Source organism: Molothrus aeneus, chromosome 8, assembly GCF_037042795.1.
Source record: "Molothrus aeneus isolate 106 chromosome 8, BPBGC_Maene_1.0, whole genome shotgun sequence".
In the NCBI taxonomy this organism is placed as follows: Eukaryota; Metazoa; Chordata; class Aves; order Passeriformes; family Icteridae; genus Molothrus; species Molothrus aeneus.
In genome coordinates this window covers 19669230-19692537 of record NC_089653.1, presented here as the reverse complement: position 1 = coordinate 19692537, position 23308 = coordinate 19669230, and the positions used below count along the sequence as shown (strand labels likewise).

The following is a 23308-nucleotide window of genomic DNA, read 5'->3' as shown; positions in this document are numbered from 1 at the left end:
TTCTTATGATAAATTACAGGCAAAAAGCTGCCTTCACATTTTTTCCCCCACTCTCCTGAACAATTTATCTTTTGAAGCCCTTTTTGAACTTACCACAAAAGATGATAGACACTGCCATTAGACATTGCCAGAAGCAACAGAACAGCTGCATGTAAGGCAGAGCAGAGCTCACATGCTAAAAGATGATAAGGATGTTGGAACAAAATAGGTTTTGAGTCCCATTTGTTAATTGTCCACACCAAGATAAAGAAAGCATTGCAAAAGACACAGCTGACTTAATTAAGAGTTTTTAAATTCCAGGAGTTAAACCTGAAGAATCAGTTTACCTGGAAAGGGTAATAACAGTGATATTTTCCCTTCCAAGCTTCTGACGTGTTATTTGCATCTTAAACATTACAGACAGTAGAGGATACAGTCCCTTTCCAAGGGACAAGTATATTTCTGAACTCCTCCCACACTTGGCTGATAGTCGTAACAATGAAAGAATTTGCACTTTAACGTAAGGAAGTCTGCCAGAAATAGTGAAAAAATAAATTACTCTGACTGTTTCCAAACTCATCAGTTAGCAAGCTCTGCTGACAGCTTTTTTACTAATGGAACTGTCAAACTTACAGAATGCTTTCTGCAGGATAAATTGTTTCCTATTAAGGTTGCTATCACCAATGTCATGTCTTCACACAGACCCCGTTTTAGTGGAAAAAGGGCTACAGGCAAATTATCTCAGCAGATATGACGACATATTAATGACTTAAAATTCTGTACCTTTAGAAGTAGTCCTAATAACAATAAAGGACCATGATTTTAAGGGACATGAACACTTCCAGGCAAAGACAGGCAAGCTCAATGACTATCAGGTGTTATGCTCAAGTCCCTGGAAATCAATTTAAAAGCCATCCTGTCAACACTTTGCACTACTGATGCACTAAGTCATCAGTAATGTATCCATGCACAGAGGAAAGCTCATTAGAGTGGTGAATAAAACACACCCAGATCCATCTACATCACTATAAAGTAAGAGGATAGAACTGCTTGTTTATGACCGCTCACTCACATCTTACAATGTCCTGTTTAATCAAAAAGCCTTACTTTTTTGTCCCCTTGGGCATGAAATGCCCTTACAGGCTCACAAGTCCTGGTAACAGCAGAGTCAGGCTTTTTCATTCAGGCTCACAACTGCTATACTGTCTCTGCTCCTGACTGAAGGACCTTTCTTTTCTGAGATTACCCCAGACCCCTTTAAGAATACTGACTACACAGATATCACAAACAGAACGTACGACAACAAAGGTTCAAGTAAAAACTAACCTCTACCTATCCTAGTCACAGAAACAGTACTAGAACGTGCAGGCACTCTCAGTGCAACTACCAGCACCAAAAAAAAATCCCCATTGATACATGGGAGACCAAGGTTGGCAGTTTGCCAGAACTGAGCATAGTAACAGCACCCAACTATAGTCGCTGACAAAACCCAGCAAAGCTCCCTCCCTAAACTAGCAATAAGAAGACAACTGAGGGCAGAAAGAGAAAATGCAGCATGTGAAGAAATAGGGAAGGATGTTAAATGATAAACCAATGGCCTTATCTCCACTTGAATATTTGCTAAACCACTGAGCTGTTTTAGGCCGAGATAATTTCCTTCATAACTAATAGCTAAGTTATTAAAAAGTTTATGCTTTGGATTTGTGCTAAAAAAAAGTGTTTATAATACAAAGACTTTTCCATTATTGCTGAGTAGTGCTTACACAGAATCTGAACAAATTCTCACAATCTACTTAAAAATTATGAGGACTCACCATAATCTGGGTGAAAAATCTGCCGAATCAAAAGCAGAAACCATTCCTTTGTCAGGCCACCCATATCAAGACCAGCTTCTCCTACAAATGTGACTTTCAACTTCTTTTTCAGATCTGCCTTCTTCCTTGCTAGCTATTGTGAAATAGGTAAGGCAGAAGAAAAAGGACATTTAACATATTATCACTACCACTAGCCATAGAGAACACATCTCAGCCTCTGCTCTACTGCTCTCTCTTCGATGAAACCATTAATTTGCATAATTTTCTACTAATAGGTCAAAACTATATTAAAACAATGACTGAATTGCAGAAGCAAGACAATTATGACTACTTGACATCATCAACTTTGCACATGGTGTCACTCTCTGGGCTTGAAAAGAAGTTAGGTGGTGTACAAACAGGCTTAAAAAGCAATTAGATATAATGAATTGAGTTTGTCTGGAATATTTCAGACCTACATAATTTTTTACCTTTTACTGTGCTACCAGAAGGAAATGACAAATTATAAAAATAGTTTGACGTAATTTGGAAATATTTAGAAACAGGGAAGTAAGCTAACACTTTCAATATTTGGACACCATTTGGTTCTGTGTAAGATGCCTGCCAGCAAGTATCACTGCTTTTTAGAACTGTTTCTTAGACAATGGTAACAAGCACTTTTCATTGCGTTGCTCTAAGAGATAGCTTTTCATGCAGGTACACAAAAAATCTGCAAAGAACTATTTTACAGCCTTTTACAATTAACAGTGATCTTTCAGACTGAGTCTCTAGGCATGCTTCCTTTAAACCATTAATTACTGTCCAGCTCCAGAGAAAGTGTTTAAACCAGCCAAGAATATGCATGTGCTAAAATAATCTGCATGTTTTTAGTTGCTCAAGTAAATTCATATTACATAGATTTTATAACTATAAGTATTTGTGTTATTTGAAACAAGTTATTTATTAGCTGAAGTGATTCTCCTTTGCAAATTTTTTAAACTTGAAATACAAGTAAGACATCTTCACTCTCCACCTGCTGTTCCCCATAAATTTGAAAATATGAATATAATACATTTATACTCATCTCTGAGATGGGTAGAAGAAAACACTGGAAATAAACAGGAGAATATTTCAACTATAAAAACTTTTGAATTTGCTCTTGGTTATTTTAGTGTGGTTAATAAAATGACAATGCCTGAGGGAAAGCAATATTACCAATTATACTTCTTTTGTCTTAGGAGAAAAGGCCAAAAATAGACAGGTTTTAAGATAGAAAAATAAAGTTTAAACTTACATTTTATGACATGAGTAATCAGAATTTGTTTGATGCTGTTTTCACTACCTGGACTTATTTTTCAGTATCATCAGGCTCAATGTTGAGAAATCTCAAAGTTGAGAAAGAGAGGGAACTAAATTTCACTAAATAACGTTAATTAGCAAGTGGATACTGAAGAATTGTCTACTTTATTGGACACATCTGTTTCATTTCTAAAAAAGGAAAACTTACATTGTAGAATGTGAAGAATTAGTTAAAAGAATTTAAGACTAGAAAGCCCAAAATTATTCTTATAGGACAGAGAAGGAAAATAATAAAAATATTCAAAGAATTAGAACAGAACAACCCCATTAGTGATTAGTCACATACTATTCACGCTGCTATCATGGAATCAAGTCCTATAGAAATCGATAATTGTGCACGCTATTTTTAACAGAAAAAATACAACTACAGACCATGTGCAAGCATGTATGTTTGTTATGGGTTTAGCTACAGAGCACTATGAGCACAGGAAATGAATTTCAAAATGTCTAACCCAATCTGTTCTGTGGGACTACAATTTTGACAGTAATTAAATTATCTTTATTTAGCATTATGTAGTTATATTCCCAATCTCTTAGTGCAAAAGATTTAAATATGACTTATCAAATTGAAATCTAACAATAGCTACTCTACAGCAACACACAATTTAATTTTATGTTTTTGTTACCTCATCAAGTGAATCACTAACAAGGTGTGTCCTCCTCACTTTGACATTTAGGAATAACATATTCATGTCAGGCTTCTGTCTGCGAGAGACTTTATCCACAAGGCTTTGCTATTTGAATGAAAAAGAAACATCACACATGCAGTATCTTCATTTGAAAAAAGGTGTCACACTTGTTAACTGTAAAAAGGTCTCAGTATCGTGTATTGAAGACATTTCCCTGACACAGTAACTGCTTCAGTCTCTTCCAGGAGATGAAGAGAAATTTCTTTTCTACTGCAGATACCTTCTACACTACATTTGAATTAATGTCTTGGGAGGTTTAACAAGAAGGTGGCACTTTCCAAATTGTTAGAAATAAACCCATAAGATTCTGGAAACTGGCTTATGCTTTAATTAGTTATTCACAAGGTATATCCTGCAAGACAGGAGTGGATAGGTGGTGGTGCTGCCACACAGGGCACTGAGGAGAAGAGTATCACTTATCACCTGTACAAAACTACTACTGAAGGAGGCAGACAATGCCTTTTTCCACCCAGAAGAGGCTGCTCAGAAGCTGTACCTTTTCCACGACCTGAAAGGATACAGTTGAATCTTGGTCTTCCATGACAACACACCTCCATAGAATAAAATACAGAACAGTTCAAGATTCTCATAGAATTTTTCTTCCTTAATCATTGTGTTAATTTAACATGCTAGCATGTTATGCTGGTTTCTCAAAAGAGGAAGAAAAGTAAGTCAATACTAGAAGCTATTCTCTAAAACACTGCCCTCTATAAGGATCCTGAAACTAAGTACACAAAAAAAAAATACTCAGAGAGCCCAGCATGGATATCTGTAGACTATTCATAGTAAAATGGTTTAAGTTCTTTTGCAGGGTATTCAGAAATACTAGAAGTTGTAACAACAGGTGTAATATCAGTCTAACAAATACTCATAAAGTACCAATGGATGAGACATAAACATTCATCATTGAGGGACTTACCCGTGCAATACTTATCATTTGTTGTTCTGAGTCCCTTTGAATAATAACTTTTTTTGCTGTTATAGAAATAATAAATGGGTATTGACAGAAAGAAAACCTAACAAGAGAAAAGAAGATTAAATATTTTCTTTCTAGAATACTATTTTCATTTTAAGAATATGGGAGTGAATTATCATTCAGTAAGTAATTCCTCCACAATAATTTGCAAATAGCTGCTGTTTTTTCACTTTGTATATAGTGATACTTGACTCACTAGAACAAACTGTTATTTGAAAATACTGCTAGAAACTGAATTTAGTAATACTTATCTTTTTTCATTTGGGTTGTTTGTGGTTTGTTTTGTTTAGTTGTTTTTTTCCCTTCTCAAGTAGAATATCAGGTATCAGACAGAAGAGCAGGCTGAAATACCTGATTCAGTGGAGCAAATTATGGTCTCCAAGTTTTCCCCAACTACTGCTGAAGGCAAGGAAAATGCCTATGAATGTACTGGAGGCTAAAATATGTCTGTAGTAAGACACAGTCAGAAGTCTATGCCAATAATTAATAAAATTACTTTATTATCATCCATATTTTACATATTTTCTCTAGTTTGCAAAGGCAGAACGAGATTTATTTCAGACAATCTCACATCCATGCAGTAGCAAGTAGTAGCTATAATATGTTTTTAAATAAAATAATACAGTATTTAACATGGATCTGTACAGACATAAATGGTGTGCATATCATATACAGACCCTACACATCCACTACATTTAATATAGATTTACATAGCATAGACACAATGCTTTGAAGTACTACTCAACAAGAAACAACCAGTAATTCTCTTACCTGTGAGAATTGCCATAGCATTGCCAGTTATGATATTCTTCCATAAGATCAATATGATCAAGTGTAGAATTATAGAAATCCGTATATGAAATAATAGGAGGGCTAATCAGACTATTTGCAGCATCTGCAAAGAAAACACAAAAGTCTTTTAATATAATGCCTAGGTTCAGCACATCTCATTTCTTGGCATCATGAGCACCAATGATCTCAAAAACTTTAGGCCAAGTCTAAAATAATACAAAAAATTATAACTTTATTACAGAACTTAGCTCAGTCTTAGCTACAGAACTATAACTACAACATAACACTATACAACATCACATTAATTGCTGTAGAAAACAGTAAATCCCTAGTCCAGCCCATTTATGATAAGGGAACCTCAGTTTGACTCTGGTTTCCTTAGTGACACACACTAAATTAAGGTTTTATGGATAAAGGGTACTATGTTCTGCTGAAATTGATGAAAAAGCAGTTTGATAAATGAAAGTGTTTAAGAAATCCATGTAATTTCAAGCAGCTATGGCTAGAAAATCTACTTTTTTTTCCATTATACCACCTAGACCTGCACAAAAATTAAGTACTTGACAAAAGGAAGAAAGCTTAAATGTGAATTCTATCTCATTATATAATGGTATTCATAAAGTGTCAAACAGTTAATAAGTTTTCTCCATTTAGCATAATATAATTTTGGACAGTCAGACACAAAGTAGTGTCTTCTGATTGACCAAATAGCTCTTTTCCCAGAATTAAAGAACAAGCAACTCTTTCATAGATGACTATAAACACATCTTGGGTTTAGATACAGGTGTGCTAACGTGCCTGACTCTGGACAGGCAGGACTGTGCAGAAGAGTTTTAAGTAGAAGTTTTAGGTTGACAGTGAAAATATATTAATCCCAATTTTAATTTTTATTTGGTGGTTTAGTCTTCTCCTAAAACAGAGGAAGTAAATACTCTAATCACCACTTGGCAGCAGTTAAGAAGGTTTACATTTGCAGTAGTCAAATTTGCTGTGCTCTATGTTGAACTGAGCAGGAATTCATTTTTTAAGCTGTAGTTTTGGATGTAAGAGGCACATGCATTGCCTAACGTCCTTTAGAAGCTAAATATTCTGTGGGGGTAGGTGAGTTGCAGAAGAAATTCTGGCAGCTACAAGTTTAAGACAGTTTATTTTATAAATCTAAGGGAAACCTTAACCATTGGTTACTTCTGTGAATTTCTGTTTGAACAATCTTCAGTTGTTGTCACGGGAAAACTCTGTATAACAATTATCCTCTACTGGAAAGCAAGTAGGAGACTTACCAACAGAGGACTCTTGCTTACTACATTTTAGCATTTTATTGTAGTTTGTACTGCGCCACCATCATTATCAGTCTTCCCCAGAAGAGGAGCAGTAAAAACTATCCTCACCCAATATGTGTGTGCATGTGTGCAAAACAAACCCCATATACACACACAAATATACATATAAAAACATATACATGCCCACACAGCTCAAGAAAAATACCTACTAAATAAAGCCAGGACTTTTGTTGCTGATGGAATCCACCAGGTACATTTCACCATAGGTGGAAACTCTTCAGGTTTTGCAGGAAACAGCCGTAAAGAAATAAATTGCAGTAACCTGTCCACCACCTGCTTGAACCTCTTCTGTGAAATCCTAAAACAAACATGCTGCACTTACTCTCACGTGATCACTGTCTACACTAGAGTTTGTTATCAAATTTCAATGCTTTTAAAGAAACTCCCTCATTAAAATTTTTAAATTCAATTTGAATTGTTTAAATTATTTTTTTAAATATTTTTGTCCTGTACATAAAAACAAAATTCTACATGTAAAGTTTGAAAAAGAATGCTTTTAAATATTGACACATGGTAATTCTCTTCAGTGTGTCCCTAACTATGCTCTTTAAGTCTGTGGGAAAACAAAACCAAGAGCAATAGAATAATTATCTGTTCTTGACTTTTAGTGAACAAAACAAAAATCCTTATCAATTTCACTCCACACTCTGAATACTGAGGAATTCTGATTAATTTTAAAATACATGGTCCTTTTAAATAAAAAGTGGTATACGCTTCACATAGTGCCATGTGCATATTTTAAATTACGTGTTACACCACTTCAATAATAGCACAACAATACACATACATGTGTAGACATGTTAAAATAGCCTTTTCTAAACAAGAACTCTCCTATTTTAATGGTTTCCATTTCTAATACATGCTTTAAAGACTAAAAACATTGATATGTTTATTGCATCCTTAACTAAAAGTGGAAACCTCATTTGTAAATGCAGTTCCAATGAAGTAATATTTTACCACAATTTTAAGCAAATCTGGACATAGGGAGGGGAGGGAAATTGAATTACCATCCTTGCAGAGAAGAAAATCCTTAATTAGATTTCCTAGGAGATTGGAAATTGCAAATGTGGCCAAACTTTGTTTTTACCTCAAACAGAATTTTTGCTTAGTCAGTACATGGAAGGCAATCTGCATACAAACTTAGGAGCTGCTCTTTGGGCAGTTACCCCCAATATGACTTTTTTTGTGAGGTGCTCTTAGAGTTCTTTCAATTAATTACAAATCTAATGCCCTAACCACACTCTCTCACCACCTCTATTGCACTAGGAAGCCAGGCCACTAGTTTGGCTGTGGTTTCTGTATACTACAGCAACATTACAATATCTTTTGCAATTTACGTGAGATTAAACTTTATTTAAACAAAGATCATAAAGATGTTTATTTTAATAGTACCGTTTAAATATATAAATAAAAATTTACACACAAGTTATTTTGCATATGTTATCAAAAATAACTCTGATAAGTTATTTGATTAAAGCTTCTCTGCAGAAGTATAATAATTTTTATACATTATGTACATTTTGCATCTATAAATCAGTATCACTCAGTGGACTATGTCCACATGTATTTGAAAGTAACAAAACCAATCTCTTTAGTCAATTAAATTAATTTTCATATAATTTATAAAACAGTCAACATCAATGGAAATACAGAACAATTGTAATCCTAGAAATGGAATTTGTAATGTGGGGTTTTGGTTTTTTGTTTTACTTTTTAGACCAGTGCACTAGGAAATGATGGTCAGCTTCTGTTAAGGCTGCTATCTGTCTTAGCAAGTGAGCATAGATGACATAAGTAGAAGTGTTACTAAATTGAGGATTCTGAAAAAGATTAAAAAAAGTGTTAGGTTAATAAATTGCATAAAGGGAAAAAAGTCATTAGGATTTTTTTCTTATGTTTGTTGTTGCCAGTACAATTACACAAGAAAGTAGTTCACCAAACAGCTGTGACAGAGGTAAATCTATGGGAAAAAACAACTCACAACTTCTGTATTGTAAAAATATGATTTTTTTTTCCCCTAAAAGAAAGCCCACAGGTAGCCCAAAACCAGTACTCAAAATTCTGGATCATTCTTTACATTGTAACACAAACTACACTCCTCTAAGTGATGTGGTTTTCATATCAGTAATACAAATTCTTATAGCTCCTGTCTATCCCATATCAATCCAAACTAATTTTCCCTCTATTCCATGTGTTCACATATTCCCTTATTTTAGCAGGAGACATTATTTTTAATTCACAGCTAGTATATACCACCCCAGAGAAGAAAAGGATTGTCTCAATAAATTAAATTGCCATTTGATATTTTCAAATAGCAGCAGAAACTGCTCTTTGTGTGCAGAGGTGTTAGGTACACTAGCAAAATACAAAGGGGAAATCTGCTATAAATGCAAGCCAACTATAGCAGCAAAGGCAAGAGGTGACCACAGACAGAAATCAGACATTGTAACCAGTCAGATAGACTGGAAAAAGTCAGCCAGACAGAATGGATAAAATGCAACACTGGAAAAAGTCACAGCAATATCAGAAAGTGCATATACTGAAACTTTCAGAGTTACAGCACCCTAATACAGCAAATCTGGGAATAAGGACAATATAAGAACAAATAAAAAGGTAAAATATTTATTCTTCCAACCCAGAAAAGAAAAGCAAACAATTACTTGTCTATCAGTGCATTGTTTTAGTCCATTCAACCTTTCCCCATCAACTGTCTTCCATTAAGCTCCCACTCCCATCATGCATTACAGCATTACACTTTTTTACATATTTTAACGCATTCTTACAACAGGAAATTGGATGTGAAGTATCTCAGCTATATAAACTATCTTGCTTACACGGTATACTGGTTTATAGATTGTAAGTTGACACATACTTACATAAAAATACTGTATTTTCCTTACCTGTAAAAGTATACAATATGCTCTAAGATCATCCTTTGTTCGTGGCCTATGAAGGAATGAAATTATAAACAGAACCATATGGATCCATAATTTACAGACATTAAGAGTCATGAAATCATGAATGATTTTGTTTTGCTTTGCTAATATGTATAAAATACCATATTAAAGAATCTTCACTGCTCTCAAAAAACTGAAAAGGTCATTTAGAGATTCTGACAATTCTCTGAAAGTAGCAGGCCGTTTATCATCTGTCTTTTTAAAATGTGACAGAAGGCAAAAAAGGGTCAGAATTGAAGAGTTAGAGGTGTTCTAAAGAGGGAATTCAGCATTATTGTCTATTTCAAGTGACACCCTAAAGGAGTTTATTTGCTCCTCTTTGATATTTCCTGCAAGAATTCTCCATACACTTCTACCACTGCAGCCTCTGTACTCCTTCATTTTATCAAGGCTTTTACATAACCGCAATTAAATAAACACAATTAAAGTCTTAAAACTATCTACCCTAATAACTGCATGAACCAAAATCCCATCCTTAAACGCAATACTGCTCCTAACCCTGCTTTCCCTTGCAGGCCTCCCTCCTCTGACAGGATTCTTGCCCAAATGACTCATCATTCAAGAACTAACTAAACAAGACATAGCCCCAGCAGCTACACTTATCTCCCTCCTCTCCCTACTAAGCCTATTCTTCTATCTTTGACAAATACACGCAGCAACAGCACAAAAAGCAGTGTGAGTTGGAGAAAGGGGTTGCCAAGACCTGGGTCATGTGAGCTACAACAAGCCACTGTCTCTTGCTATACCTGTTTATAAATTACACTATGCATTCTCACTTCTATTACTTCATGCTAAGATGCTGTCAACTCCAAAAACCCTCCTGCTTGTTGGCTATCCCCTTCTGCATCTTGTACTGCTCTTTCTCTGGTGCTGCCTCACACAAACAGTATTGTGAAGCAAACTGTGGATCAAGGAATTGTCCTGGTTGCTGTTGGGGGACAGACAATGAGAACAAGTTTTAACCTCGTTGAATTCTTAAATTCATCTCACAATTAAGAAGTCCAAAGAAATGCCCTGGCAACAAGCAGCTGAGATTTGGTGACAGAATGCATGGCTGTGTATGGATCTGTCTCTCAGAGGTTCAAGGCCAGCTTACAGAGTTCAAGACTATTTCAGCAGACTTGCAAAAAGAATTAAGTTCTTATGTATCAAATTAGTTGCATCACATTTTCTTTCTTTGCCTAAAACAATAAATATAAAACATATAGCAGATTTAAGTGCTGGTGCAGCACTGATGCAAATATTTATTATAATTACCCTGTCCATTCTTGCAGTAGACCATTAATTATTCCTTTTAGGACTGACTTCTGCACATCTTGAGGCTATGAAGAAAGGAGAGGAAAAATAATATCTGAAGTAATTACACATATTCAATACAAGGCATTGTACAAACAAGCAACTTTGCTATGCTTATATTTCAAGACAGCTAAGAAATCTTTTGTGTTATGATGCTGATCTCCTAAATATCTTCCTCACAGATGTACTAGGTGAATGTGGGGTTGGGCCAATGGTGCCTTTCAACACTTATACCCTGTAAATATAATTTCTAAACCACTCCTGTCCTTTGTATACTAGGCCTACATTTTACTATTCCCATCCTCACATTTTTTTAATTTCTCACCATGCAGTCCCATCACTACCATGTAATATCTCTAAGATATGCAGTCTTTAAGAACTACCACAATATAAACTATGCTTTACTAGAAGGAAAATTTTCCTCCTCTTTTACTGGAGCAGCTGTCAGGATTCTATAACAATTCTCATGGGATCATCTGAAGTATGTTTTGAGAGATTCTTCAGAAATCATGCCTATCTGGGAAAAACTTTGGTATAAAATGGTATAAAACATGAATTCTTTTTCTCTACTTACAGTATTTAATAAGGCATCATAGACAACATTCACAAATTTTGCATCGATTCCAGAGTCCTCAATGGTATTAAATGGAGAATTGGTATCTTTCTGTAAGTTAGATAATACATGAAGCATTTTGAATATTTTATAGCTATCTTTAATATGTAAGTTTAACAGCAAGCTTAGGAAAACATGTTCAGATATAAGTATTTCCTTAATCAAGATATAAGAATATAAGTTTCCTTAATTAGTATGCTAAAGATAGAACAAAACAATAGTAATCCTACACATATTTATGTTGGCATTCTATTTTCAAAATGTAAGAGGGTTTCAAATAATGAATTACATTGAACTTTCATCATCTTTGTTGTTGATCCATTATCAGACAAAGGCAAGAAAATTTTAAGTATTCAATATTTATTAAATAACTAAAGGTCACAGGTTATTTTATCCAGGCTAAGATCCTACCATCCATTTTAAATATCATAAGCATATTTTGCTCTATAATAGGCAGGAAATAATAATTTAGCATGAATTCAGAAAGACAAATATAACAGCTCCCAGGAAAACCAAGTATGCCATCATAACACATGAACAGCTACAATAGAGCCCATATCACATCTTTTTTTTAGGGGTAGGGAATTTCTGTTTCCAGATTTGCCTGGGCCTCTGCATTAGCATGGATGTTTTAAAACTGTGTAGAAAGTACCTACACAGTCACAGTGTCACAAACAAACTACATACTGGAATTTTAAAGGTCCACAAACTTGAAATAAAATTGCTTAACTGGAATCAATAAATCAATGCAATAACAGATTGTCTACAAAAGGCAGGTGAGATCATGACAAAATTATCTGAGTGGCCTTGAATACCTGGCTGAAAGCCTTTAACAGATATTTTTGAAACATTTTGAAGATAAAAAGCACTGTAATTACTAAATAGTATTAGGAATTATCTTCTACCTTAAATGCAGCATTTATCTCCAAGAAAGAATCAAAAGTTGTAGAATAAAAATTATGTACAGCTTTCCAATCTCCCGATGCCTTCGACTTTTCCATATCATCCCTAGAGAAAATATATTCAAATACTGGTAATGGTTTGATCTTGCCAGCCACTTAGACCTTAAAATGCACTGTAACTTTAAGCTTTTCTCACTAAGCACACTTACAAGACAGACGAGTATAATATCTGTATCTTTCTAACCTCTTCCTTGTCATTTAAAGATCATGGTATTATAAGAGAACAAAAGCATAGTTTGTGTTTGATACACCTGAGCAATGTCTTTTATTCAAAATGTTAATTCACAATGTCATAGTTCAGCGTGTTAGGACAAATAATTAGCAGAACAGAATTAAGCTGCAGCTACACTGACATGATAAAGTCTCTCAGAGTAAGTATGATGGCTCTTAAACTACTCAAATTCACTAGAATTTCTCAAAGTTTCCTGTCTTCTAAATTTTTTCAAATAGAACTTAATCTTAGGCACAGGTGGTCAATCTAAGGTGGTTAATCTTAGACAAGGTGGTCAATGGTGACAGTCAACGTGGTTTCACTAAGGGCAAATTGTGCCTGACAAATTTGGTGGCCTTCTACAGTAGGGTTACAGTGCTGGTGGATGATGGAAGAATGATGTCATCTACCTGGACCTGTGCAAGGCCTTCCTCTGGAAGCTGCTTTCCCCGACTGTGCTGCAGGCTGCGCAAGAAATCCTCAGCATAAGGAAATCCAAACCCAGCTCAGTGCTGGGAGCAGCTGCCAGAACCAACTAAGAAGGACCTAGCCCTGCCTGGATGATGGCAACCATGGGAGAAGGGAAATGGAGAGGTGGTGGGAGCTCACAGCTGGGAATTCAAATGGACAGGACAAGGGCTAATGGCTTTAACCTGCAGGAGGACTGATTTAGATCAGATGTAAGGAAGAAGCCTTTTACAAACACTGCCACAGGTTGTCTAGAGGCAATAGTCAATAGATACAAAAATCTAAATGTGGAAAAAAATTCAGCTCTTTGGATCACCTGAATACCAGGAAAGGATCACCTCTTTGCAAATTTTCTTTACAGCTCTTTTTCTTTCCAACCAAATACACACCAAATTATCAAAAAGGGTCCCTTTTCCTCCCTGGAAGCACAAAATTTCAAACATGGAAGAGAGAAATAATTGCCAGTATAACCAAAACACTTAAGACTGCACGGACTTTGCCAGCCTACAATAAACCATACATATTCTTTTCCAAAACTAAACACTCCCTGCATTTCTAATTCTGAAGTGTATGTTTTGCCATTTTCTGTGTGGTACAACACTTCAACCTAGAAAAAATATTTTGATGGTTTTCACAGCAACAGAGCTATCAATCCCACCACCACAACCAGACTAATTCCTTGCCAGTCTTACTGAAACTGTTTCCTCATCTGAGATTAACAAAATCAAATGTATGAATTAGGTCAAAATGAAAAGAATTCCAAAGAAAGAGGAAAGCACATTTCTAGGAACAGCAGTATAACTTACTGAAAATCTTTCACAGTTTTGGTTCGAATTGGAAGGGAAGGTTCAGGAGGAATTGGTGCTTTCAGTTCCTGGGGTAATGTATCCATTGACATGCGCTTCTTTTGCCGTACATCCAGGCAAAGAGCTGGTAGGTCCCGCCCTTAAAAGAAAGGTAAAGAAGAGCAAATACAATGCATCTAACACAAATAAACTGGTGCTAGGAAAAAAATAAAACTCCAAGTGTTTGATTCTAACTCTTTAAAAAAGTATCTTTCTTACTATGTGCATATGCAGACACGATGGAAAATTTGGCTAACTAACAAAAACATCAGTGATGCCAATTACTGTATTTCCAATATAGATTGTAAATTTTCAATATACAAACTGCAACACTGGTGCTCCTTACAGCTAAAAAAAATCTCATGCACAACCATACCAAAGTCCAACTATCATATAAGGACAAGACTTCGGTCCATTTTTCAACACTGTGATATAGAATTTTAGCTACAGATGACTGTGAAACATCTACAGCTTCCATAGAGAATCTCTCCAGAAAACTAAATGGAAAAGGCAAATTTTTTTGTCTTACACAGAATTAGTGCTGAAACAGAAGCATCTTTGAACACTTCTTTTTAATACATTTGGCTACCTATTCTAGTACAATTGGCAGTGTTTTGCCAAGGCCTTTCTATTCTACTCCTTCCTTTCTATTTGATCTGAGAATAGTTGATCAGATTAGCATGGCAAGACTTGGCAACAGCTACAGTGAGAGGAGAGACGAGGCTGCCTGTGTGTCCAACACAGTTCCAAAACACACCCACCACAGGCCAAAGCTGAGCCCAGCAGTGACAATGGTATAGGACCCCTGTGACAATATATTTAGGAAAGCATAAAAAAAAACTGCACAGCAGCTGAGAGAGAGGAAGGATTTAAAAAAAAAAGGAAGAAAAAAAAGAGGGAAACTACCCTACAGACACCCACATGAGTGGAAAAGAAGGAGAAGGAGGAGGTGAGTCAGGGTCTAGAGCAGAGAATCCCTTGCAGCCAGTGGAGAGCCAATGCCTGATCAGGCTGCTGGCAGAATTGGAGAGAAGTTGAGAACAAGGGAAGGTGTGGTAAGCAGGGAAGGGGAAGGTGTTTTGAGTTTTGTTTCTGTTTAGTTTAACTGGCAATAAATTAATACCCTCAAGTCTGTTCCGCCTATGATGAAAATGGGAAAGTGTACTCCCAGCCTTTATCTCAATCCATGAGCTTTTTCATCTTATTTTTCCCCCATGTCCTGTTGAGGAGGGGAAGTCACAGAGCAGCTTGGTGGATGTCTGGCAGTCAGCCAAGGTAAGCCCACCCAAAACATGAAAAAATATTTCCACTGCATTTCCAACACTCATTTTGACAGTGTCTTCACAAACATCCTCAAACACTCTTACAGTCTGATTTATGCTGCTCATTTTTAAAAGCATTTACATGAATTGTGACATATGTTTGGGATAAAAGACACTATATAAAATAAAAGTGTCCTCAAAAGTCATACATATTTAATGAAAATCCTCTATGAATTGTATAAGACCCCTCTAAGCCTTTTTAAAGATTTGGGTTTTTTTAATTAACTAAACATCAAAGTAGTATCACTACACTGCTGCCTACTCCATTTATCACAGCAGGGAAACAGATGCTATAAAAGTCCCATGAATCCAAAAGAAGATTATTTTCTCTCAGGCTCATGACAGGGTGATTGTCCTCTCATGCTCATGACAGAGTCATGAGTGTGACTTAACTCAGCCACCATTCATGAGAAAACAGATCAGAGCTGCCCTCAATCACCTGAGGATGCATCAGTTACTGATATGGAACCTTGTCCATTCTCACAGATGGAATTTTAACCATTTTAAGAAAAGAGTAGTAATTGAAAAAAACAGAGCAGACATATAGATAATAAATTAATCCAAGCCAAGGTGCCAAACCATCCAACCATGCATATGTTCTGCTATTGAACACCATTCTCTGAAAGCAGGATGGACTGATTTTAAAGAATCTAAGAATTTGTCTTATTTTTATACTCTGAGAATAACAAGTTTTTTGATTTAACTTTCATTCTGTCTTCTCAATTTTAAATGGATTAAACATTGAGTTATAACCAGCTGAACACACTGAATGAGGAAAAGATTCCTTCTACATCTGTAGAAGAGACATCTGCTGGCAGACACTGCTTCTCAATTCAGTAAATTGAGGCTGCAGGTGCTAAGCTGGTAACTTGTACCCTGTCAGCAATGTCATCTTCTTGGAAATACATGCAGTTTAATTTACATATACTAAAATTGATTTTTAATAGTATCTTTAACACATATGGTCAACTTCAGTATGTTTTGTCATCATTCAAGTTTATTTGTACATAGATTTATTTGCTCTTCTGCCAGCAAAGAATACTAATTAAGATCCATCACTGGAGTTTCATTGAGCAGAAATGGGAAATTTTATGTATTGAGTTGATAAACAGCAATAACACAATATTACAAGACAAGAAAAAACAGTAATTTCTGGCTTCTTGCCCAGTTACATCAAGTAAAGATTCAGCTGTGCATGACTGCTTAAGAAATGATCAAAAACTTTGGTGAAGAAAATCTCCTTGATACAAAGCAGAAAGTTTTGCAGTATAGCTAATAGGACTAATAAAATATTATTTTAGTAAGAATCTAATGCTGCAAGTTATAAACCACCTTTTTCTGTACAACTTTGAAACTGACAATACTTGTCAACAGTTTTGTTTCCAAGCTGCACTGCTGAGATCTCTCAGTGCAGTCTCTTTCTTGCCTCAATTTCACTGAGTGCGATAAAGACTTAATGAACCACAGCACAATAAGCCTGAAGGGGACTTGCTCAGAGACAAGATCAATACAAACCTGACAAATGTTTGTACAGTCTTTTACGAAAAGTCCCAAATTACTGAAATCCTAGCCCAAAAGTCAAATAAAAATTCCAGGTCTAACCACAACATCATCCCATCTAGGCTTCATTATTCTAGCCTACCATACTTAATACAGAGCTACACTTTCTATCTTTTCATCAAGTATTGTTACCTCATCACAGCACAACAACATTCCTTTTCACTTATAAAGCTATTCAGAACTCACTGTTTCCTGTGCATTTTACTTTTTGCCATCACTGGCCTTCATCTTCACTGAAAAAAACCATCTTTCAGCAACTGCCTCCCTTATAAAAGTCTTATGCTTGCCTCATTCCCACCATCCTTCAGATGGCAATAAAATAATTATCTGAAAGTTCTGAAAATTTCTAGAGACACTGCCTGATTGCAGCTTGACAAATATCTGCAGATAAACTGCTGAATCAGTACCTTTCTTTAAAATTTCAGATAGTTATTCCATCCTCCAGATCTATTTGTTTTTTCTTACCCAACTTGTCTCTATGACACAACCTCCACTGAGGATCGGCTATCATATATCTCACTGCCTCTACAATGTACAACACAGCATAATTTAATGAAATCTAGATTTCCAGATTTTCTGACACTACCAAAATACAAATACTGGCAGAAAACTGAGCACCTTCTAAACTTGGTAACTAAGTAACAGGTCTCTTTTCTCTTACCGTTTTTGATGTTGGGTATAACAAGTTGCGTAGGCGAATTTCTGTTTCCGATGCCTTCTTTCTTTTGGTTGATAGTTGTGATGAAATTGCTGAAAGTGGAAAACTGATTTTTGGCTCCTTCCTCCAACCCCTGTAATTAAGATGACAGTATGCTCTAAAGGGCTAATACATTACTGCTGTAGTAATCTTCCGAGTGAGGTTTTTACACAGAATTCTTTTAAATCAGACTGGTAATAACTGAATAAAACATAAATAATGATTCTGCAAGTTTGTTTCAAATTGATTCAGGAGAGGTACCATAAAATTCCTTTCAATTACATTAAAAAACTCAAGTATTAACTTGCAGGATATGAAGATGTCCTTGGATTTCTGTGAGGAAAACACAATACAATTAGGATGTTGTCAATAATATTCTAACTTTCTGCATCCTAATGTCTACTTTTATACTTCTCACTACATCCAGCTCAGTTTAAACAGAAGAAAGTGTCACATATTCCTTTTTCCAAATAGCCCTAATATAGTCAAGTAGTTTAGACAAATTTCCCTAGACTTAAAATGTGGGGCCAAAAATTCTAACCTCTAAAAAAAGTTCAATACTGACTACCTGGCTAAAACTCCCTAATGATTCAAAATGCTCAGCATCTGCTGCCACTGAAGAAAGGCTTACTAACAAAACTTGGTTAACAAAGTGCTAAAAGACTCCCTGCTTGAGCACCTGTACATGCTGTCACCAAGGAGCCTGCACAAGTCTCTGCTGGGAAGTGTTGAGAACTAATGTGTTTTAACAGCAGACAGAAGTGAAATCACACATCAGACTTCCAAGGGATTGTGCCAATTAGTCTGTTGGCTAATCAGCACGGGGTGCTATTAGATATAGTTATTCACTACAGAATTTGCAAAGCATAGGTGGGGTTAAGAGGCTTGCCCAAGATGACAGAAATCTCATGATGAATATTTTAATTTTCTTCTCAATTCCAAGTCATCAATTGATATCAGGAGAAGGTAGATCAACTGAAAAAAATATACATACACTTCCTGCACATCATGATTTTCAACCTCACAGTAACCTAAAGACTCATTTTCCTGATATCTGGCATCTGTACTCTCAGTTAGGAAAATGTTTCCACACAAACCAAAACTTTAATTCTGCAAATGAGAATATATGTTCTCATATAATATCCTATCAACATTTTTGAACCAGTACATTTCCCTTTTCCCTTAACAGAAATACATTTAGACTAAGACATGCAGTCAGAGTTCTAAGAAAAGCATTTCACTTCCACCACAACATCCTGAAAAAACACCAAGGGTAATAATCCAGCCCTTAAACCTACCACACCACAGTGTACGCAAGCTGGTACACTGCCAGAAATTTTAAATAACTCTGCCACATATAGCTATTTTTCCATGGCTCATAACTCACTAAATTGTAAATTTGAGCAATCATCAGGACTTCTGGCTTTAAAAATATCAGATTTCAATTTATAAAATTTCTATTTTTACCAACTTTCAATCTATAGTTTTAAATTCATTACATGCAACAAACATTCCAAAATAAAATATAATTACCAGTGTAATTTTCAGATTAGCATTTCTTTTTAGGCTATAAATTTTGAAATATCATTAAGATGATTCTTAAAAATCATCTGGCACATGACTGGAGTAAAACAGACCCTGGACAAACATTAGTGACTGAAAAAGAACTTTTAAACAACTCCAGATCTGAGGTTAATCTGCTCGATCACAAAATGTGTGCTCCAGGCAAAAAAGCTCTGAAGCACAGACTAGTCTAATTATGATTAATAAGGAATAGATAGCAGAGATAATGGAAAAAAGGAGTTTTTGTTAAATAAATTATTGTGACAGACTTTTTGACTGACTTAGCTTTCTAGGTTTTACTCCAGACACATCACTGAAATACTACAGGTGAAGAGTTTCTTAAAAACTTTCTCCTTACTGCCACCTCCTTCAGCAGTGATCACATAGAACAAACTCTGCATCCCCTCTTCACCTCCATCATCCTGTTTCAAGAATATTAGATAAACATATGGATTAAGGCTTCATTGGGAGGCCCTAGAAAGAAACTTCACACTCATTAATGAGAAACTCTGACAACCCCTGAGGGAGTAATCTAGGGCACAGCACCATGTCATACTTAAAAATTTTGGAGGAGGTCACAGCTTTTAGAGCCTAAGACTCTATAAGCACACTGCCACCAGAAAACTGAACATCCACCATTCCCCTCCCACCCACCAAAAGGAATGAATATGCTAGGAGGGAGTGAGAGGACCAAAGTAATCTTTAGTCCTGTTTTAAGACCATATTAATAACCAACAACTCTGCTGGCTTCTTAGTGGAAGTTTTCCAAGCACTAAGCCCTCCATAAGACCGGAGAGTTACTAACATCATAATTTATAAAACAGTATTTTCATTATTGAAGTTAAATGAAATGTTGAAAACAAATCAAAATGTTTCAAAGAGCACATACAGACTGATTTCTCAGAAGAGACAAAGATCATCAGAGGAGCTTCTGGAAAATCCTGTGTTAGCCCTAACATTGCTTACTCAAGACCCTTATGTATATGGCTTGCAAAGACTAGTGAGGATGAAAAGATTTTCTTCCCTGTGCAAGATGTGGAGGACACTCGGATTTCCCAAAGGCATCTGAGAGTACAACAGGCTGCACTAGAAGCAGGATTCTCCCTTCCATTCATAGCTTGAAAGATGCAACTTCAGACTGTTTTTCCTTTACAGGAGTCTCTAATTGTTCCTTTTATTAGGGAGCAAATCACTTAGCTTTCCACAAGTTTCTTTCCAGAATGTGAATGCTGACACCCAAACTATCACCTCTTTGGTGATAGTCTATTGCATCTCTCCACAAAACTCTCTCTCTATCCCCCCTGTAACACGCTACTGAACCCCAAGTAAGGCTCTTGGTAAATTCAAACCCTGCCCTGCACCTGACACACAACCACCCCCAGCCAGCTCAGAGCTCCTCTACAGGTCCCACAGCTCCTGCCTGCGGCCAACACTCCAGAGGTACCTGACCGATGTCCGGCTACAAAGTTCTCCTGGTTCTTTAAGGTAGCTGGAATTCTACATGGCCATCCAAGGGCACACATTTTTCATTAGTTGAGCTAAGCCTGACACATTTTAGGCCAGCACTTTTATCTTTATTCTAAGGGACTGGCTTTTGCCATTCAAAGTCTAAGGTGGAGATATTCAAAGGTAGAAAAAACTCCTGTGCACTTGTCCATTACAGATTTCTCCCACCAAACTGGTATTTGAATCACAAGAATAAACATATTCTTGCACATTCTGACAGATTTACAAAGCTGAACGTCTTTCAGAAGATTGGAACATTTAGGCAAAACACAAAATTGGCAGAATTGCTCCAAGGAGTTTACAGTTTGCATACAATTACTCAGTTTAACATCACGATTATTTCCTGACAGTCATAAATATTATATGTGCAATCTTTTAAATTCAAATTATGAATTTAAATAAATGAGAATTTAAATGATAATAAGTCCAATGCCTATCAGAACTGCTGAACTAAAATCTCCTAAGTGTATCACTACAGGATTAGTAACATTTTTGTTCTGTTGTTGGACTGAAGTAACTTGCCACAAGTTCTAATTTTAAGCTATGTAAGATATCCAGCTCACATTGGGAATGGGAATTTTTGGGAAAATTTATGTTCTGTAATATTGTATAGACAGCAGAAAGAAAAGCCCAACTCTGGTATAATTAAAAACCTGAAAAAAGGTTTCTGAAAGGAAGTTATTCTGGCAAATATCCTTCCTCCATTTTTTTCTCTGCATTAATTCATTCATCGTTTCATCAAAATGTTCTGTGATCTTTGCTTCAACACACAAAAATTGGAAAGATATTTAAAGAAAAAGTTAAAAATACAGAAGTATTCCCCAGCTACCTCTCTCTCCATCAAGTGTATTAGAGCTGAAACCCTCCACCCCCGAGAACCCTTAATGAACATTCACAATGCTGCAAACCCTCAGTCATGACTAACCCGACAGAGCAGACCGTTGTAAAATGTTAACTATAAGTGGATGGAGAATTTATAGCTTCATTATGTCATTGCTTACAGATGCACTTGTTATTTTTAAGAAACTTGAATGAAAGCCTCTCAACGGAAAGGAACATGAAAGAAAACGAAGACGATGATTCCCCCCTTCCCTTTCTCCTCCCAAATGAAGCGGCAAACACAGCAAACGAACACGGATGGCACAGGCGGGCCCGCGGGCGGCTGCCTCGGAGCCGACGGGACTTACCCCGGCAGCCGCGGTGGACGCCGACGGGATGGGCGGCAATTTCTCTCCCTCCTTTTCCTTTTCTTTTTCCTTTTCTTTTTCCTTTTCTTTTTCCTTTTCCTTCTCCCCTTCTCCCTCTTCTTCCTCCTCCTCGCCACCCTCCTCGGCTGACGGGGCCGCGGCGCTGCCCTGGCTCAGCTCCGCTCCCGGCGGATGCCCCTCGCCGGGGCCGGGGGGCAGCTCGGCGGCAGCCGGCGGGCTCTGCAGCGCCATCGTCCCGGTCCCGGCAGCCTTTCGGTGCCGTTGGCACCCGCGACCCCGCGCCCTCCTCTTCTCCTCCCTCCGCGGAGCCCCCGCGGGCACCCTCAGCTCCGCCGCTCCGCTCGGCCGCCGCGGCACTGCAGCAGCCGTGCTGCTCCCGGGCGCCCAGACACCCCCGCACGGCGGGGCGGAGCGCAGCGCAGCGCAGCCCGGCCGCCCCCGCCGCGGCCCCGGCGAGCAGGGGGAGCGCGGGACGCGGCGCAGCGGAGGCACCGCCGGAGCCGCTGCCCGGGAGCGCCCTCGGCCGCCGCGCCACCTACAGACCGCGGGCAGCAGGAGAGGCCGCCGCCGCTGCCGCCATGCTGCTCATGGGCGGCTCGTGGAAACGCGCCTGGCGGCCGGGGCGCGGCGCGGGGGGAGCGGAGGACACGGCGGCGGAAACTCCGCGGCGCAGGAACCGGCGCGGGGCTGCGGCTTGCCCCGGCGCAGCCGCTCTGGCAAGGGGTGCCGGGCCGGGTGTGGGGCACTGACGAGACCCGGGAGTGGCGACGAGGAAATAGACGAGTAATAAACAAATATGAACATAAATATAAAAATATATATAAATATACAGCTGGGTGAAGGACTTTCGGGGCGGATACCGCTAGGCACGGCCGCGAGTCCGTCACGCCGGGTGATGCCGGGTGCTGGTCTGCCGGCACAGGCCGTGCTGGCAGTGGCACTTCTCACACCCCCCTGGGGTCGTGCCACCTCTCACACCGTGCCGGGGCCGTACTGGCAGTGGCACCTCTCACACCCCCCTGAGGCCGTGCTGGCAGTGGCACCTCTCACAGCGTGCCGGGGCCGTGCTGGCAGTGGCGCCTCTCACAACCCCCTGAGGCCGTGCTGGCAGTGGCGCCTCTCACACCGTGCCGGGGCCGTGCTGGCAGTGGCACCTCTCACACCGTGCTGGG

The 23308-nt window shown here is 37.8% G+C and overlaps 1 protein-coding gene across 2 annotated transcripts in view; it reads right to left on the bottom strand.

Moving 5' to 3' along the window:
• Positions 1-22549, bottom strand: part of HECTD2 (HECT domain E3 ubiquitin protein ligase 2) — a 33158-nt gene extending 10609 nt beyond the window's left edge. The window contains exons 1-13 of one of the 2 annotated variants that reach the window (XM_066554270.1): positions 22116-22549; positions 17824-17953; positions 14242-14380; positions 12700-12802; positions 11756-11845; positions 11143-11207; positions 9829-9874; positions 8639-8748; positions 7078-7226; positions 5568-5691; positions 4740-4836; positions 3758-3865; positions 1794-1926 (exon numbers count right to left, since the gene is read on the bottom strand). In XM_066554270.1, coding sequence (XP_066410367.1) covers positions 1794-1926; positions 3758-3865; positions 4740-4836; positions 5568-5691; positions 7078-7226; positions 8639-8748; positions 9829-9874; positions 11143-11207; positions 11756-11845; positions 12700-12802; positions 14242-14380; positions 17824-17953; positions 22116-22367 — 1546 coding nt within the window. In that variant the 5' untranslated portion in view covers positions 22368-22549. The remainder of the gene's footprint in view (positions 1-1793; positions 1927-3757; positions 3866-4739; positions 4837-5567; positions 5692-7077; positions 7227-8638; positions 8749-9828; positions 9875-11142; positions 11208-11755; positions 11846-12699; positions 12803-14241; positions 14381-17823; positions 17954-22115) is intronic. The other variant, XM_066554269.1, reaches the window with a different exon arrangement.
• Positions 22550-23308: the final 759 nt, after the last annotated feature.